Source organism: Sturnira hondurensis, unplaced genomic scaffold (assembly GCF_014824575.4).
Source record: "Sturnira hondurensis isolate 20B ecotype Veracruz unplaced genomic scaffold, ASM1482457v3 Scaffold0015509, whole genome shotgun sequence".
NCBI lineage: Eukaryota > Metazoa > Chordata > Mammalia > Chiroptera > Phyllostomidae > Sturnira > Sturnira hondurensis.
In genome coordinates, this window is record NW_028088140.1 from 5884505 (window position 1) to 5904078 (window position 19574).

Sequence of the window (19574 nt, forward strand, 5' to 3'; positions counted from 1 at the left end):
GCCAGACCTCTTGGCTCCTATCTTAGCCCTTGTGTGACACTCTGAAGTGTAAAGGTTGTTTGTCCCAAGCCCCTGAGAGACCTAAAGCTCTCAGAGTGCAGACTCCCCACTATATTGAGTGTTGTGACCCCAGCACCTAGCTGTTACTTAGCATAAAACAAACACACACACACACACCCCACTTAGTAAATATTAGCCATTGCCAGCATTAAAGAATACATTCTGGAGGGTGGGACAAAGGGGGAGAGGTCATTTGAAGAAACGTTCAAGCTTGAACTGACTCTTGAAAGAATACAGACTCTCAAGCCACATATGTTTTTAAATGGGGGGTGGGGGGGGTAATTTTCCTTCTCCTTTTCTTCTGGAAAACAACCAAAAACAATCAAACCTCTTAACCAACGTCTCCACCTTTCTAGGCCTTCACTCTCATCTTCCCTCACTTCCCAGGCGAATCCTGGACGCGTCTACTGTCCCTGCGGAGGCTGCAATCACTGCGATGCCTCCTGACATTTCCTGGCCAGCTTGCAACTTTGTTGATCGTGCATGTACTTGGAATCTCTCTCATGGAGATGGTATTTAAGGTCCTCACAGTGAGAGTCGCAGGATTCATAAACAGGGAGAAACGGGTCTTTGCTTCTTTCCGTTCACTGGCATTTTTAGCGGGCAATGCCATCTCGCGATAGGCTGGAGTAGGGTGCTACCCGAGCCACCCAGCGGCCCAGGACCCGACCCCGCCTCCCTCCGCCCACCGCAACGGTTCTGTCACGCAGGCGCGTTGGCGCGCAGGGCTGAGGGCGCGAGGGCGGAGCGTGCGCGGACCTCCTTAAATAGGGGTGGAGGGGGCGGTGCTGCTAACCAGTCGGTGCCAGTCTGTGGGAGTGTGCGTTAGGTACCCGATCTTCGAGCCTCGCACTTCCCGTGGTGTTGGCGGCGGCGGCGGCGGCGGCAGCGAAGACAAGAGGTAGCCTAGGTAGCCGAGGTAGCCCAGGCGAGCGGGCGGCGGGCTCCATGGAGTCCGGCAGACGTCGGGACAAAGGCGGCGCTTCCTCCCCGGCACACGAGGTTCAGTGATCCGCGCTCGCGCCCTGCCTCGCGTCAGAGCGGCAGCCGGCTCCGGGACTGACCGGCTCCTCCCTGCGCCGCCGCCTAGCTTCCCGACACCCTTGTGCCCGACTCGCCCTCGTCCCCACTCCCCGGCGGAGTGGCGGCCGCCGGGCCACCGCAGCAGCGTCTAGAGCATCAGCGGCGAGAGCCCGCCTCTATGATGAAGTTTAAGCCCAACCAGACGCGGACCTATGACCGCGAGGGCTTCAAGAAGCGGGCGGCGTGCCTGTGTTTCCGGAGCGAGCAGGAGGACGAGGTGAGAGAGGCCAGCGCTCACTGTGCCCTCCGCGGGTTCCCCTGAGCAGGCCGGGGCGGTAGGGGCAGTTGCCGTAGCTCGTCTCTTTCCGCGCCCGACCCTCCGAGGTCTGGTAGCTCGGCTAAGATGGATTAGCCTCCTCCCCTTACCTCCCTTTGGTCCGTCCTCCCTCTCTTCCTCCCTCCTTTCTTAATCTTCGAAGAGACAAAGGGGCTCGCCCAGCCTAACGTCCTCCTACTGGGACGTCTGGAGGACCTGAGGCCGAAACGCCTCTAGCACCCAGGAAGGCCCAGTGCCATGTAGGTCGCTCCTAACCATTCACCATTTTAACGTGCGACCTGAGCGTAAGCCAGATAAATCTTAAGTGCTAATGGAGGGAGTGGAAATTGGCCTGAGTGTTGCAGTTCTAGTCTTTCTGCCTCTTCTATTTTCCTTCTATATTACAGCAGTTCGCGGTTTCGTATTAAATCTTGGCTAATTTGTGGAATAGTCAAACAGTCCCCGTGCTTTAAAATAAAAACCCATTCTGTCTAGTTCTCTTAGTCCCACTTTTAATCAGCTCGTTTAACTCACCAGCACTTGTCATAATTTACTTTTTTTGTTGTTTTTGGAGGGTGCTAGGGCGGGGGATCTCTTTTTGAAGTTTTCTGACTGCAGAAAAAGGAGCAGTGAGAAGTGGAAAAACGCCAGAAGGGTGATGGAGTAGAGGTGGACAAAGTTGCCATTTTCAGACAGCAGTCTGTAGCTCTTAGAATATTTATCAAAGCTTCTTTGCTGTGTTTGGTTAGACATCTGAAGAGGAGCTTTCTTGTTCTAAGAACAAGCAATCAATCTGTAATTTATCTGTCTGCATTGGGTTGATAGTGAGATTTCCCTTGATTTTTCCCTGGAGATCAGTTTTTACATATTTTAGTTACATTTACTTAATTTGAAAATGGCTCTCACTGCTTTAAGTTTGCTTAGGGCCATAACAGACAATTGGTAGCCAAAGAAGATATTTTAGCATTGCCACTTTTAAAATGATTAGACAGCACAAAAAAATCTGAGTTCTACTTTCATAACCATCTGTGTACAATACAATAAAATACCGGGCTAAAGCTGGAGACGGGAATTTAATGGCTTCCTTATTGCTAGGCCCTGTAGTTAGGTAGGATGAGTGTGACATACTATACACTCAGTTTTTAGCATGCGAACAAAACTCAAAGGGCTTCAAAATGGTGCCTTCTAATTCATGTTTTGTCTTTATTTTTTAAAATATTTTTATTTATTTATTTTTANATCTGTGTACAATACAATAAAATACCGGGCTAAAGCTGGAGACGGGAATTTAATGGCTTCCTTATTGCTAGGCCCTGTAGTTAGGTAGGATGAGTGTGACATACTATACACTCAGTTTTTAGCATGCTAACAAAACTCAAAGGGCTTCAAAATGGTGCCTTCTAATTCATGTTTTGTCTTTATTTTTTAAAATATTTTTATTTATTTATTTTTAGAGAGAGGGGAAAGGAAGGAGAAAGAGTGGGAGAGAAACATCAATGTGTGGTTCCCTCTCACGTGTCCCCAACTGGGGACCTGGCCTGCAACCCAGGCATGTGCCCTGACTGGCAGTTGAACCAGCAACCCTTTGCTTCACAGGCCCATGCTCAATCCACTGAGCTACACCAGCCAGGGTTGTCTTTATTTTTTGATAAGAAACCAAGCTTTTTTGTAATGATCAGTGCTGAGTTGGGGGTCTTCATTTTGAAGGAGTTTTCAGAAGAAATTGTTTCTGTGAAGAGGATGTGGGCCTGTTTTTAACAATTACAAAGTAACAAAGTCAACAAGCTTTAAGTGCATTGTATTAAAAAATAAAAATAAAGATTGGAAGGTCCTTGAGGGAAGGCCTTGAGGGCAAAGCAGTCTTTGAATGTATGTATATAATAGCCAAAAGCAACCAAGGATCTTGCCTGAATGCTCACTATTATGTAATCATATTCTTGGCAGTGCCCTACTGCCTAAAGACGTTTAAGTTTGTTCTATTTAATCCTTTTATTGATGGTTTACAGGTAAGGAAACAGTTGCAGAACAAAAGTACTAATATAATGACATAATAAGTGGTAGTCTCGGATATCTGGTCCCTGCGCCTGATGCTGGGCTCTTGGCTCAGGGCCCAGCCCCTAGCAGTTGGGTGCACACTATTTGCTGAATGAGGGAGATTTTGTGAGGCTGAGCTTGGAGGCCTTTCTGAAAGTAGTGACTTTTGAAGTCTTGCCATAATGTGAACTTGGAATTCAGGCTTTGTAAAACACAAGGTCCCAAGGGAAAATACAGGAAATGGGAGGAAATTGAAATGATATGTGTTGTATGAATGGTTAAGCAAAGTTTGAGAATTTCAGAAGTTGCCTTAGCAGATAGATGAGTTCTTGTGCTGGAAAGTTATTTCTACTGTAATAAATGCTAAATTACTAGCCTTTAATTGAGTCAAGAGACTAGTGCCATTAGATGAAGTAAGGAGCAAGATTTGGAGATTTTATTGTTAGATAAATTCATTATATAAAAACTAAATCTGGTAACCTGTGGGTTGAAAAACTCAGTAGCTCTCTCTGTTAGAGAATATGCTCTGAGGGAAGACTCTGAATTCTTTGCAATGCATAGCCATTTAATGTCTGGTTTTAACACTTCAGGATCATCTTCATTTCTGTATTTGTGTATAGTTGGGGGCTCCCTCTGTTTCATGATAATTAGAGAATGAACCCTATTAGTTAGCTTTCCTGGACATCTTGGGGTTTTTTTGCAATGAATTTTTCCCATTCTGTTGAAATTACATTGCCAGCTTTCCAAGGATGGGATGCAAACCAGCTTGAACCTACTACCTCTCTTTAGCTAATAGGTGTGATTTCATTCCCCCCTCTACTGGGTTAAGCATACCTAGATCTTGATTGGGAGATTGAAACATACCCTTTGTTTTATTTATTTATTTATTTATTTATTTATTTATTTTTAGGGAGAGGGGAGGGAGGGAGAAAGGGAGAAACATCAGTGTGTGATTGCCTCTTATGCGCCTACTGCATGTACCCTGGCTGGGATTTGAACTGGTGACCCTTTGGTTCACAGGCTGGTGCTTAATCCACTGAGCCACACCAGCCAGGTCTGTATGCTTTATTTTAGGATGAAATGTTTATAGAATATAAATTAAAATAAGATAGTAATTACTATTTGGCCCCAAAATGCTCTGCAGTGCAGTGATCTGGCTATTGCTGTACTGAAGTTGTTCTCAGTAGCCCTTAAAGGTTGTTCTAACAAGAGGTCTGTATTCTTTTGGGATGATTTTTATGTATTTTCCCATTTTATCTTTTTCTGCTCTGTGAGCTAAGTAGTAAACATTACCACTTGTATAGTAAGAAATTGGGCAGCAGAAGTAATTTAATCAAGGTCACAGAAGCTGGCAGATCTTCTCTTCAGCTGCTTCTTTGTGGGACCACCCTAGATTTTGGCACTAGGGGTTCCATACAAGCACACAAATACATGCCCCACAGAGCAGCTGGGATACTGTGCTTGTGCAATGAAAGAGTGGATGCATTCACAAAATGTAACCAAAAATGGGTTTCTTTGAATATATTTGCACATTTTATATTTTTAACAGGGATGCAAAGATTTCAAAGTGTCAGCTCCTAAAGAACATATTTTGTAGCAGGAGGTTAGATAAATGACTGATAAAAAGGGATAAAAGTAAGGTGAAAGTGCAATCAGGTGCTCCAGGGGTAAGAGTCAGGAAGTTACTTGGAGTTGGTTTTCAGTGAGTGGGAAGGGAAGGAGCGGCAAGCATCACAGGATTTGGCTGTTGCTGTGGTGTGGTTGGGCTGCAGCTTAGGACAGCATGGGACAAATAATAGTTGAAAACAGCTCCTTAAATATGAGCCCAAAGAATTGCTAGGCAAGAAAAAGGAACTTACAGTTTTAAACAAGTAACATTTAGATTTTAGATACAGTCAGGGTTGAGAATGATCTGGCAACAAAATAGTATACAGTGCTAAAGGGAGGAACAAATGACTTGATCCTGGTGGGTGAGATCCAGGCACAGTTGGAGTGAGAGACATGGGCAAAACAGTCTTAAAAACTGACTTTTTTTTTTTTTAAGAGAAAGCAGTTTATTGTCCAGAAGAGCATATAGTATGTTTTTTGGGCCATGGCTGTGGCGGGTGACCCACAGAAGGGGAAGGAGGTTCACCCTGCACCCAGGGCTGACTTCCATTTTGACTTACTGCTTTAAATAGCTTTTAAACTCCCTGAACCAGTGGCCCTGTTCTACAAGATCCCCAATCTATATCCACGAAGTGTCTGAGTTCTGCATATTCATGCACTGAAACTAAGGTTTGGTGGGAAAATCTCAAAACTTACACAACTCTAAAACGAGAGTTCTAATAAACAAAAACAAGTCTAACAAGAAATATTAGGGCAGTTAGATCTCTACTAGCATAGAATAATCAGGTGGTCCTCCTTTTTTAGAAATATATTCTGGGGCTTGTATTTCCTCAGAGATCTAAGTCCTTGAAGATACTTGCTTCAAATGGAGACCACTTTTGTCAAAATGAAGTAAATATCCATAGGTGGGCTTTTCTAAACACAGGGAGATGTCACCAACCTCTGCATTCATGCCTTTATACCTCCCAGACCACTCAAGTAGGCACTTCCTTCAAGGAAAGACACTTCTGTAGAATTCGCATCTGCTTTTATTTTCCTTAGGATATTGGTATATCACCAAAGCTTAGTAGTAACAGTAGGTGGCTGGTTAGTGGATATAATCACCATTGTTGTAACCTGTGGTCTTTTAAAACGTCTGTATGCATAGTGGGTGTTTCTGACATACCGCTGGCCTAATTTTGATTAAATGCCTATGGAATAGCTAACCCATGGCAGAGGTAGTTGAACCATTCATGTAATCCTAGTTCATGATAATGGGGAATGAAGGAACAAGCACATGCCAAAAGAGCTTCAAAATAGCTACAATTCACAAAATAAAACTCTTCGTTCTTACATTTAGGGATCACTTACAAAGTTCTCTAGAGAGTTTTGTTTTTCCTGAGAAAGCAGTGTTAATCTGTAGTGGCCAGTTGTTCCCAGAGGCAAGCCTTGGCCAAGGGCAATTTTAAGGGTAAAAAGTGAAACACAAAGGGCAGTTTGGGGCCACTTGCTGTAGGGGACTATCCCTATGTACCTCCTGTCTCTGAAGGCATAACTGAATTGCATAGAATCTGAACAGCATTTTTAGTTTACCTGCCCTTACATCTCCCCAGTGAGAAGGATTTATTGGGCAATGTAATATAGATCATTTCAATTCACAGGCTCAAGGCTGTTTCCAAATTGACCAGTATCCCTACTTAAAATGAGAAATACTTCAGTTCCAAATGTTTAACACATTAGTGTCTAAGAAAAAGACAAGGGTGCAAAATGATTTTTCAGCAATGCCAGCCCAGGTAAATGGTGTTTTATTCTGATAATCATCTACTACAGGCGAAGAGAGGTACGGTCTGGTGGTATAGTAAGAGGAATGCTTATGTGCAGGTGGTCAGATTGGATCAGAGAAGTGTCTTCACTTTTCACCACTCTTAAGGGCATTGGCTTTGGGTTTTGAGTATGATTCAAGTCTAATTCTGCAGTCTGGTTCGTTACTAGCCTCCTTTATGTAAATCTTTTCTTTGGTCTCAGCTCTGGCTTATCTGGAACATGGAATGCCTACTTACATCTCTGCTGTCTTGTCATGAAAGTGACAGACTATCATGTTGGATGTAGGAGGTCTGTCTGGAAAAAGTCCAGACATTGTTAATATAACAAGAATAGTTTGAGCAACATCGATGAAACCTGGCAGGCAGGGAGAGTGGCCAGGAATGCACGTGCTTGAACAGTAATGACTTCACTGTACCTAGTCAGTGGGGGGTGGTAGATATTATTGAGTGAGCATGTGTACTGTGTGGACTTAACATTCAATTCAAAATAACTTGAACAAGTAGAGCAATGAATCTGCATCAAATTTTGTGTTAAGCTTGAACATTGCTCTGCTGAAATGATTCAGATGATTCAGAAGTCCGAAGCTATGGCCACCTGGTGATTGGGGACTTCATCAAGACAGTGCATCCGCTCCTGCAGCAAGTCTTGTGCAGAGTTTTTCCTGGCAAAACATAAAATCACCGAGGTGACTCAGCCCCTCTACAGTCCAGATTTGGTGCCCTGTGACTTCTGGCTTTTCCCATAACTAAAATCATCTTTGAAAGGGGAAGAGACTTCAGATTGGTGATAAGATTTAAGAAAATACAACAGGGGCAGATGATGGCGATTAGGAGGATTGTGTGAGGTCCCAAGGCGCCCATTTTGAAGGGGACTGAGGTGTTACTGTCCTAGGTACAATGTTTCTTGTATCTTCTTCAACAAATATCTCTTTCTTATTACATGGCTGGATACTTCTGAACAGACCTTGTACAAAATCTAATATATTCAGAAAGGTAGTTGAAAGGAATTAAAAACCTATGAAAAAGGACTTCCGCCAAGCTGGAGGCATAGGCGGAACACTGTGCCTTCTCCCACAACCAAGTTTGAATACAACAAAGGTTTAGTAAACAAAGACACAGCCAAAGAACAGAAAATTGAACTATACGGAAGTCTGACAACAACAAATCGTTCAACCGGGACCGGTAAGAGGGGCGGAGTCAGCAGCGGAGCAGGGTCGGGTGGGAAAGATCCCCCAACCCAGGCACAGGCAGCCTGGACCTAGTCCGGGTGCAGGGTAGACTGACCTCGGTCGCACATTCACGCCCAGCGAGATGGACCACGCAGGCCCCAGCGGGCGAATCCAGTGGTGGAGGGCTGACCACAGTGGCACATTTGCGTGCAGTGGGACGAAACACGTGGGCCCCAGTGACGGTGGCAGCTGCGGCCCCAGTGGCAGGAGGTGGCAGACGGAACCGCCATTGCTCCTCTTTGACCCCGCCCCCATGTACAGCGTCACAACCCAGTGACTGAGTTGCCCCGCCATGGTGAACACCTAGGGCTCTGCTCCTCATACTTAACAGGCATGAACAGTCGAAAGTATGGCTCAAGAAGAACTCAGCCCCAGAGCTGATAGATAACTCTAAGCGAAAAAGAAATAGCGAACCTCTCAAATGCACAGTTCAAAACACTGGTCATCAGGATGCTCACAGAACTGGTTGATTGTAGTCACAAATTAGAGGAACATATGGAGGCTAAACTGATTGAAATGAAGGGAGATGCACAGGAAACCAATAGTGATGGAAAGGAAACTGGGACTCAAATCAATGGAATGGACCAGAAGGAAGAACAAAACATCCCACCAGAAAGGAATGAAGAAATGAGAATTCAAAAAAATGAGGAGAGGCTTAGGAACCTCCAGGACATCTTTAAACGTTCCAACATCCGAATTATAGGGGTACCAGAAGGGGGAAAGAAACAGCCACGAGTGGAAAACGTATTTGAACAAATAATAAAGGAGAACTTCCCCAGTCTGGCAAAGGAAATAGACTTCCAGGAAATCCAGGAAGCTCAGAGAGTGCCAAAGAAGTTGGACCCAAGAAGGAACACACCAAGGCACATCATAATTACATTAGCCAAGACCAAAATGAAGGAGAGAATCCTAGAAGCAGCAAGGGATAAGGGGACAGTCACCTACAAAGGAGTTCCCAACAGACTCAGCGGATTTCTCAGAAGAGACCTTACAGGCAAGAAGGGGCTGGAAAGAAGTATTCCAAGTCATGAAATCAAAAGATCTCCAGCCAAGATTGCTTTATCCAGCAAAGCTTTCATTTAGAATGGAAGGACAGATAAAGTGCTGCTCAGATAAGGTCAAGTTCAAGGAGTTCATCATCACCAAGCCCTTATTATATGAAATGCTAAAGGGACTTATCTAAGAAAAAGAAGATGAAAAATATGAACAGTGAAAGGACAGCAAACTCACAGGGGAAATATAGAATCTAAAGAACTTGAGACACATGGTTATAAACCAAGGGGGGAGAATAGTGGGGGAGGGGGTGTGTGGGTGGAGGGGAATGAAAGGAGGGAATAGAACAACTGTAATGGTATAATCAATAAAATATATAAAGTGAATAAATCTATGAAAAGACCATGTGTGGTTTCTGTTAACAGTTGGTGTATCTTTACTGAATAAACTTTTATAGCCTATTTTTGTTACTTCAGTAATGCAATTTTCAAAGCATTAGTTAGCATGCTAAAGTTATATTATAGATCCTAGTAGATTTGGGATGTTCTAGAAATGTTTAGATGGTTTTACGGGAGAGACTGTTGAATAATAATGCTTAGTTTGGAATGTGATTCTGTAGCTTTAGGTTCTTCCAGTGTGTTGGAGGGGGTTTAATATTGTCCTTGTCTCTGCTTACACTACTCAGATTTATTTCTTCTGCCCTGGCAGACCCATGCCACAGTTCTATATAGTCTATGAAGTACAGCCCTTGGTTCTTCCTCTTTCAGTACCACACAGTACCACACTCCTCTTGCCCTCCACCTCACACACAGATGTGGCCATGACCTCATTTGAACTCCAGATTAAGTACTGAAGATGACAAGTACTTAATGAAGCATTCTGGTTTTCAAATTGGTACCATCGCCAAAATCTTCTTATCATATCTCTTAAGCTAGTAGTTCAGACATTGATCATTCCTGTACACAGGTATTAATTACTCGTTTAAGTTGATCATTTTTTGGAAAGATGCATTTCAAGTTAATGGTTTGTTCCAATTTAATCATTTTTGGAATGTCAGTGCACAGTAAGTTCTTGGTTTCAGCTAAATTATTTGTCTGAAACTTATATAGATCTGTGTTCTTGGGCTTTTTAAATAGTAATTTATGAAGGGAGATATTGAACCATGTGGGGTTCCATGAGTTAGACTTTGGAAGAAGTTAATGAAGTCCTGTAGATAAAGATTTGGTATTAAATTGGAAGCTACAGTGTTGGGAAGAGCAGGTGCAGACTATACCTGCACCTCAACATTATTAATCTTATGTAATTTAGCTCTTATCTTGGACAAATGGGAATATGACAGTCATCAACCTAGATACATGACACCAAGTTTTATTTTTTCAGGACTCAAACAGGAATATCTGTGGTTTTGAAACTGCCTATTTAGTAAGTGAAGATGTACTTCCCAGTGGCTAGCCATTGTGAAGGTAATCAGGAAAGTGGCTAACAGAGCACGGAAGTGTGTAGTAGGCATTTCATCCAGGCAGTAGAAACCAGGTTATCCCTAACCCACACCTGTGACTGGGAAAACAGGCCTCCAGCTCTGCGGTCAGGACCAGTAGTTACCACTTACTTTCCCCTTGGTGCTCCTGTATCTTAAACATTTTTAACTTAAAAAACTTTCATGTATTTGCCAGCCTTGATACAGGGCTGAAGCCTTTGAATGCTATAGGTTCTTGGCTAGATTTGCTTATTTTGGCTCTTTAGTTTCCAATTTTAATATATAAGCCCTGTTTGCAAATACTTAAAGCTTAAGTTTAAGGCCTTACATTTTATTTCACCAAAATTGCTGTGTTTGGACTTGGTGGTACCCTCATCATTAGCCATTAGTACTTTAGCTAGGGCTTTGTCACCTTTGTGTTAATTTATAGTATACTTTCTCCTGGATTTACCATTGTTCTGCCAGTTACTAAAGGAGTGATGCCGGTGGGAGCAAGAGTCCTGTCCAGACTGAGAAGGAGAGAACTAATGTTCCACCCCTTGAGCACTGCTCTGCCGTGCTCTCGTGTGTCCATAGGCAAAGGGTCTGCTTTTTCAAGTCGACGCTATGTGCCTGAATAGGTTTTAACATGCCTTCCACTTAAACACTTCAGAGGTTTTGGGAAAAGCTGGGAATTGCTGAACTACTGTCGGCCTGGAACTTTCCTGGGGGGAAGGTTGAGTTCCTGGTGGCTTACTCAGGTAGAAGGTGGGTCCTGTGCTGAGCTCCTTAGGCTGGCCGTTCCTTTGGCAGTAGGCGGGGAGCTGGGCAGCTGGACCTGCGGCCTGCGTGTCAGAAAGTCAGGACCCGATCTGGGGATTAGACTTCACTGTAAATTGATGGGTTTATCTGGTGAGAAGTGTTTACATTCAGTTGAAGGCAATATATATACTAAGGTAATTTTACAGTAATTTTTGTTCATGTTGGTTAAGACACCTGTTATCTTCATCAATGTCATTTGGTTATTTATCATAAACTTTTTTTTTTAACTTGGGTGAATTTCAGCCAAACCTAGCCCATGTATTTTCATTTATAAGGTGGATATGTAATAAATTGTTTCAGTCACTGTTAAAATAGTGAGCCTCTAGGATACTCTGTGATAACAGGTTGGCTTTTTTTTTTTTAAGTGTTTGCACATTTCGAGCTTAATGAGTTTCTTGATTGGGCTGTACAGACTTTTCCTGTAAGTGACCAGATAATATTTTAGGCTTTGTGGGCCATATAGTCTCTGTCACTACTATTGAGCCCTAGTTGTAGCATAGAAACATTCACAGACAACTGTAAAAAATGAATGAGTGTGACTAGACTCTCATAAAATTTTATTTATTAACCGAAATTTTAATTTTATATAATTTTAAAATATAAAAGCCATTTAGAACTCACAGACTGTACAAAAACAGGCAGTAGGCCACCGCTTGGCAACCCTTTGCAAGATTATAAGTTAAAGCTTCCTAGTATCAGTATGGAGCAACACTTGCTAATGTACATAGGTGGGGAATGAAGGGTACCTCTTTCCATCTAATCTTAAGTGTAAAGATAACAGGAATTCTCTATGTGCCCAGCATTGGCTTTCCATGAATTTTTCTGTTCCCTTCTCACAGCATCTGCTATCTTCTAAGTGTCCTTACACTTTATAGATGGAGGAACAGGGTGACCTGCCTATGGTTACATATCCTTAAATTTGGAAGAATGATACGATCCTGTAACTAAAGAGCAATGGATCTGATCACAAACCTTAGTGCATACAGCTTTGGGGCTAATAAGCTAAGTCTCTGCTTTTATTCTCTGTTAATATCTAAGAATTAGAGAGTTATACTAATAGAATTTGGTAGTGCAAGGGATTTAATTAGGTGAAAATTATTTAGTGATGAGATCGTGTTATTGTTGAATTCTTTATTCACAGAGACAAAGTTAACAAAAGCTGTGGACTGCCTCTTTTTTTGTGGTACAATGTGTACCCCCAATAACATTAATGAAATTTAAAAGTGGGTTAATGTAGAAGACATTTACCATCTTGTGAAGGACTGAGAATGTTGTTCACATGGATGGTGCTTCTGAGGCCGGCAGTACATGTTTACAGTGGGTCTTGCAGGTGCTGTTGGTGAGCAGCAGTCGGTACCCAGACCAGTGGATTGTCCCAGGAGGAGGAATGGAGCCTGAGGAGGAGCCTGGCGGTGCCGCTGTGAGGGAGGTGTATGAAGAGGTGAGGGGAACAGTAGTTTGTATTTTCTCTTCACACAGACTGTATTTTGGTATTTACAGGACACACAAACAAGGCATTTGTTACACTGAGGAGAAGGCAAGAAAGCAAGTCACATAGGTGATTTTTTGTTGCCTAATTTAACATTTTAAGCACATGACTATAACTAGCATTTTGCTAAGCAGATATTTTTTTTCTACCTGATAAAATAGAGCTAAAACCAAGGTGGAGGTCCCCCAGCGTTGTGGAAACATGGAATTGCACAGCAGACAATACGTCTGCGATGGCCTTGCCCAGAGCATGGTTAGTGTCACACCGAGCCAGAACATAGAGAGACATTACTCATGTGCTGTGGTTCTTTTTCAAGTTTCAGATAAGAAACAAATTGCTTTTACTTTTTCAGAAAGTTCAATAAAGTGTGGTGCACACCCACGTGCACAAAAGCACACGTGGGCTGCTTCTCCTTACACCCGACGATGCACAACTCGCTTGTGCTCACAGGCAAAACTGGATAGGTTAAGTACCCTAAACAGCTCCTGAACAGCAGTTAGGTGTGACTGGGAAACAAACGTTAACGCTGTTACAGGGCCTTGGTTCGGAGTCAGGGAGGTTTGGTGGAGGTGGGTCTTGAAAGATGAGTGGCTTCGTGGGGGCAGGACACATTTGAAACAGAGACAACAAGCATGTGCCAGTCTGTTTAGTTCACATTGTGGGTTTGAGTGGGGGGCACCCTGAGGTTCTGATCGTTCTTTTACTAGGTACGCGCAGTGAGGACTGTAGAACAGCACCATCTAGAAAGGGTTGTACCTCCTGAGGCCTGTGGATGAAGGAAAGTAGGGTAGAGTATTTATCTCTCATGGAGAAAAGTCCATTTTCATTCATGAAGTTTGTCCCCAATATGTAGAAATTTAATTTTTTGGTCAATCCTTGCCATTTCTTATAAAACAAATGACAGTAAATCTGATCACCAGGAAATTGTATGCAGAGCAAATGAATTCATAGTTTGTAGCAAACCACAGGTGTGGTGAATCTTAGCACAGCCCTCACCCTGCCCAAAAGTTACAGAAGGCAGGCTTAGGATGGGAGGGCCCATTGCCTTTAGATTCTAAAGTTGAAACTAGCCAGAAAGTATTTTTGCTATGAAAAGCTAAAATGTTTGCATTTTATCTTTTTTCAATAGGCTGGAGTCAAAGGAAAATTAGGGAGACTCCTGGGCATATTTGAGGTGAGTTACAAAAGTAATCCTTGGTTTGCTAAGAAAATTAATTATTATTCCTCCTTAACCAGCCAGATGATTTGGCAACAGCCTTAAACTAGACCTTCCTCTAAAACTGTCAGTAGGCGGGTCTTAAGAATCAGGAGGGACAGTCCTGGTTGAGCATTGTACTGCAAAGCAAAAGGCCACCAATTCTCATAGGGCTGTGTGAGGACAAAGGTCAGATACGTAGAATAGATGCTAAAAGTATAGAATTCTCGACTGTAAAGTCCCTTATTACCGAATGCAGACTAGAATTTGTGGGGAGGAATTTTTTTTTATTTTAAGCATTTTTACAGGAATTTAGAAGTAGTTCTGATTGCATGGTATTTGGTAGAATTGATTCTCAGAATACAATAATTGTTAAAAGTTCTTCAGGTTTTTTTGTTTGTTTTTAAGTAAAATTCTTAAGATACTGTTGATACTTTCCCAGAATTCAGCACTTGCTTTACCTAGGTAAATAGCACCATCTCCTGGTTAAGCTGAAAAACATTGAGAGTGTTCTGTAATTCTGAGTAGCCACTGGTACAAATAGCGCATTTATCAGTATGCTGACAAGGTTTTTGAAGAAAACTTCTCACATTATAAAAAAAAAAGCTTATATAACATGAGAAGGTACTAGTATTAAATCCTTTATTATGTAATATTTATAGAGATTTTATTTAACTTAATAAATTTGAAGAGAAAATGGCAATCAGTGTAACTTTACCCTTTGAACATGTAAGAGAAACTTAGAATTGCCCTACTCATTCCCCCTGCTGATTTCAGTGCATTTGTGATGAACATAGCATAATAAAGGTATTGCTTGGCCAGGCATAGAGATAACAAATTCTTAAAAATAAGGAACAATAATGTGAGAGATGCCTCCACTTTATTGGTATTCTTATTTCTTCCCAAAGACATAATACACTGTTGAAGTGAGTGGGTTAGTCAGGTCATTTGTGGTGGAAAACATTAGGACAGTTGTCTGCAGTCTTAGACTATAGACACAGCACACAAGGCTAACTCAAGTTAAGATGGAGGTCAGCCCATTCATCTTAAGACCAACTTGTGTGTAATTTTGAACCTGGGGGCAAGACTAGGTTGTAGTTTTAATATGGGTAAAGTCAAGTTTGACTACAAGACTTAAAATTAAGGTACTCTGAACCTTGGCTGTGTGTAGTTCATCTGAAAGCTTTCAGAGAGTTAGACAATAACTGGTGTCTCAAAAAACCATTCTCCCTGGGTGATGGAATGAATGGCCGAGGTGGAGCAGAGGCTCTGCTGCGTGCTTCTGTGCACCTGTGAGGGGAGTGTTCTGAGCTAACTGGGAACTGCTCTGCAGGTCCTGAGGGAATCTGTTTTCTGTGGTGTTGAAAGGCTGTCAGGATTAGCCCCAGGGAACAGGACTTTGGAAATGACAGGAATGCAGTTCTTTTAATAAAGATTCCATTCTAATCTTAAGATTTTCTTTATGACAGTTACTTATCTGATGGACAAAAAAATTAGAGTGCCAGAAGTTTAGTATTGGGAGCTGATTTTAACATTTTAAGTATTTTGTCTTATGTAAACTCATTTTTCTGCTGGATTATACAACTGAGCATATTTGCCTATGCTGGCAAATAGGCCGTGCTAATCAGCAGTGTGTCACAACTGAATTTTTCCCCTCAGAAATATGTGCACAGCTAGCTCCTGTAGATTAAAATGCTTTCTTTTTTGTATTCAAGCAGAACCAAGACCGAAAGCACAGAACATACGTTTATGTTCTTACTGTCACTGAAATATTAGAAGATTGGGAAGATTCTGTTAATATAGGTAAGTTTCCTTTTCTTTTGCTGTCTGAATCTCTTAATTCAAATAGTGCATACTTGTAACCAATTTTTTGTCTTAAATTATTTTTGTTTACCTTCCTTTTAGAGAAGGGAAAGTCAAGGTATATATCCACATTTGAATTATTTTAAAATTCAACATTATTGTTGTCTAAAACATTCCAAAAAATGGTCATTATTTGTGAGGGAAGAGTGTGAGGGTATGGCTTACTTTTTATACTTGATTTTATTGTATAGTGACCAATGCCATTCCTATTTTCTAGGAAGGAAAAGAGAGTGGTTCAAAGTAGAAGATGCCATTAAAGTTCTCCAGTGTCATAAGCCTGTACACGCCGAGTATCTGGAGAAACTGAAGCTGGGCTGTTCTCCGTCCAATGGAAATCCCACCGTCCCTCCTCTTCCAGATAACAACACCTTGTTCGTAACCGCTGCACAGACCTCTGGCTTGCCACCCAGCATCAGATAGAGAGAAAGGAAGGTCCTCTCCCACCCTGTGCAGTCTCACAGGGAGAGGCTTCTTGATTTTCTTGGCAAACATCTGAATGGCGCTTGCAAACTGTCTGAATTTGCCATGCAAGGTTTTCAAACAATTTGCATGTTTTTCAGATGCTTTCAAATCTTTTTTTAATAGTGTAAAATATTTTAATAAGCCAAAGCCATGTGGAATTTTTTTAGATGCCTTAACTGTGCCCCTGACCCCACCTCACCCTCCCATTATTTTGGTCGTCATTTTTTCAGTTTTTCGTCCATTTGGTGTTGGTCTGTGGTTTCTGTGAGATCGCCTTACTTGTGAGTGTTTGCCTACCACCAAATTCTTTTCTCATTCCCAGCATTAATGTAGGCAGCGAGTCCATCTGTTGTGGGGATTTACAAAAATCATTCTCAGTATTAAAGAAATCTATCCACCTGAACTTGTTTCATGGGATCACAATTTTATTTCACAAACTCTGTATCTGGACTATTTCTGTATGGTCCAGTAACTTTTGGCAAAGGGCCTAATTTGCTATTTTCAAGAATTTGTCACTCGTCTCAGTTTTCACAACTGGTATTGTATCACTAGCCTAAGTCCCCTGGTCCTCAATAACCCTTTAACACAAAATTTTAATTCAGTCGAGTTGGCGATTTTTAGGAAGGTATTATAAGTAAAACGCATATAGCAAATACAGCATCTTGTGAAATCTGGTTTCATGGAATTTGAGGTAGCACACCGGTTGCCAATTCCCTTTATCCATAATCTCTCTTTATATGGAATGCCTGAGAACCAAATTTTCCTCAATGTAAATTGCTTTTTGAAACGGTATTTTCAATTTTTGGATTTAGTGACAGGTACCTCATCAGTTAAACTTGTCAGTTACCAATGCTCACAGCTAGGCCCAGAGCCTGTGACCTCAGAACGCTGGTCAGTGATGACTGTGTCGCAATTCAAATGGCCTTCCTGCTGTTCAGCTGGTACAGACTTAGATTGTTAGGGTGCCTGTAGAACCTGTTGTCTCTTACAGATTGTCGAAGGGTACTATTTATCATATAGTAACTTGGGCACTGGAATATACCTGAACTAGGAATTATTTTGTCTTATACTTGTCTTTATACATAATAAAATCAAGAATTCTATCTAAAATACATAGGTACCTTGTCTGAAACTCCCGTGCTCGCCCAGACAGACCAGAAATGAGATGAGCAGGAAAATTTTTGAGTAAGATGTGGGGTCGGGGAGAAGGGCAAGATCATTCTGTAAGTAGACATTAACCTTTTGTAAATATTGTGACTGGTGAACATAAAGTAGAAAGTAAGTGTAGTTATACATCTGTTCTACAAATTGTTAACCCTAAAAAATATAATTAATTGCTGCTAAAAATAGAGTGCTGTTACACTTAAGGAAATTTGGTGCCACTTTCAAAAATGAGATCTTGTGCCACAAGTGCAGCTGAACTAGATATGAACATTAGTTCACAAATTAATGCTGTCAAAGGAATGAGTAATTTAACCAGTGACATTTCATTCTAAATTATGTGGTGTGATCAAACATGATCATCCAGGATTTTTATATTTTTCTTTGTAGAGAGGTTATGTATTTAGGGAGTTTTTTAAAAAACATTTTAAATCCCACAGATTGACACTTTCTATCAATCTTCAATGGACTAAAGTTTCTGGTCTCAGTGATTTCTGAAATTTCTTTAAATTACATACTTAACAAAGCAGAGAAACTGGATTGTTTCTGTATATAGGACTGTGTCCACCTGAAATGCTGTCACAAGTACGTGGGGGGAGGGGTATCTTGTACATGATATTCTTAGAGTTAACAATGCATGTACCTGTTTTATAAACTCTTAGACTATGTATTTGACCTGTAAAATATGTACAGTATTAATGTCAGCCACCTCTTAAAAGTGAGCCTATAAATATTGCTCTGTAATTTCCTTTGGTCAGAAACATTTGGACGAAGTAGTGCCACTCAAGTCGGGGTTTCTTCAGTGCCAGTTAGCAAACCAACTGTCTTCAGTCTATGCAATGAGCCGAAAGTTGTGTAACGCAACAGGATATTTACAGTTGTTACACCTGAAATCTCAAACAGGGCGTTCTTCACTATTCTTCTGAAACCCCGTCTAGCAAAATTAGAGGAAGGGCCCTAAGGATTTATTTCTATTCAAAGAATAAGCCCACATTTTTCAGGCTCAACAGCTGAATCTACTACAAATAACAGTGTCTACTATCTCAGCCTTCCAAAGATTACAGTGTTGGGACCGTCATTTGTACTCTCTGTGGGGTAGTTGGATAAAGTTGAACAGATAAAATTGCAGTCCCATTGACTCGCAGACACCAAGCAGCAGCTGGTTCTGCGTGTTGGGTTTTTGGTTTTTGTAAACATGAAATTTTCCAACCAGATGTCATTGAGTGAGTTCTTCGGTGTTGATTTGACAGTTGTATAAAGCAGCAAAACTGAAGGGGCTGGTGATTGTTGTATACACTTCGAATTGCTTTGCATGGTCTCATTTGAGATTATTGGTGTAAGAATCTTGACTTTTTTTTTACATTTGGAAACATCAAATAAAAATGTAAATAAATGATTTTTTCTTTTTCTTAAACATAAGACCATCTCCAAGTTAAAACTTGTCTGGCATTCCACAGTATCATCATTCTCCCATTGATGGCCACACACGTTATCGCAGTAGTAGTATGTTTATATCCTTCCCCACTTACCGTTATTACTAGTGGAGTTAACTGGGTCACCGATATGTTGCCATTACTCTCCCAGTGGCTATTTCCTGTATTACTAGTCTGGTGGTGTACCACTGTGGTGGTCTTATGTAGCACTGTCCCCCCTCCCAGATGAGGTTTTAAATTAAATTACTTCGATACTTACAGCTCTCAACTTACTCTGTGTTTTGCTGTAAGGTGTTACATATGCTTCCTACACTACCAACACTTTAATCGTAGTTCATTTGAAAGGGTAACTGGCTTACAGGTACCCTGTCTGCCATTATATTTCCCTAAAATACTGTTTACCAAAAACCAACTTTACAGTCCTTATGTGAAAGTTCTATTCAAACCTCATTTAAATTGTAGGAAAAAGGCAGCTTGGCATTTTCCAGTATTGTTTTGGCATCACAACACAAGAATTCTCTACAGGTCTCTCTAGGCAGAATTTCTGTGGATGAAGTGACAAGACTAAGCACGAGTTTAAAATTTTTAAAAAATACCTCACCCAAGAATATATGCATTTTCAGAGAGG

General features: G+C 41.5%; 1 protein-coding gene across 2 annotated transcripts; it reads left to right on the forward strand.

The window, feature by feature from the left end:
• Nucleotides 1–853: 853 nt before the first annotated feature.
• Nucleotides 854–19529, forward strand: NUDT4 (nudix hydrolase 4). Of its 2 annotated transcripts, none has more exons than XM_037064670.1 (5): nt 854–1360; nt 12674–12784; nt 13962–14006; nt 15743–15830; nt 16108–19529. In XM_037064670.1, the coding sequence occupies exons 1-5, from the start codon at nt 1262–1264 to the stop codon at nt 16308–16310; spliced, it is 546 nt and encodes a 181-aa protein (XP_036920565.1). In that variant the 5' UTR covers nt 854–1261; the 3' UTR covers nt 16311–19529. The 2 variants fall into 2 exon arrangements, with proteins under 2 accessions (XP_036920565.1, XP_036920566.1); XM_037064671.1 differs by having other exon boundaries at nt 15746–15830.
• The last annotated feature ends 45 nt before the right edge of the window (nt 19530–19574 follow it).

Coding starts and splice junctions, on each gene's coding strand:
- NUDT4 (XM_037064670.1), top strand. CDS start 1,262: ATGATGAAGTTTAAGCCCAACCAGACGCGGACCTATGACCGCGAGGGC. Junction 1,361..12,673: donor GGAGCGAGCAGGAGGACGAG/GTGAGAGAGGCC, acceptor TGGGTCTTGCAG/GTGCTGTTGGTGAGCAGCAG. Junction 14,007..15,742: donor GACTCCTGGGCATATTTGAG/GTGAGTTACAAA, acceptor TTTGTATTCAAG/CAGAACCAAGACCGAAAGCA.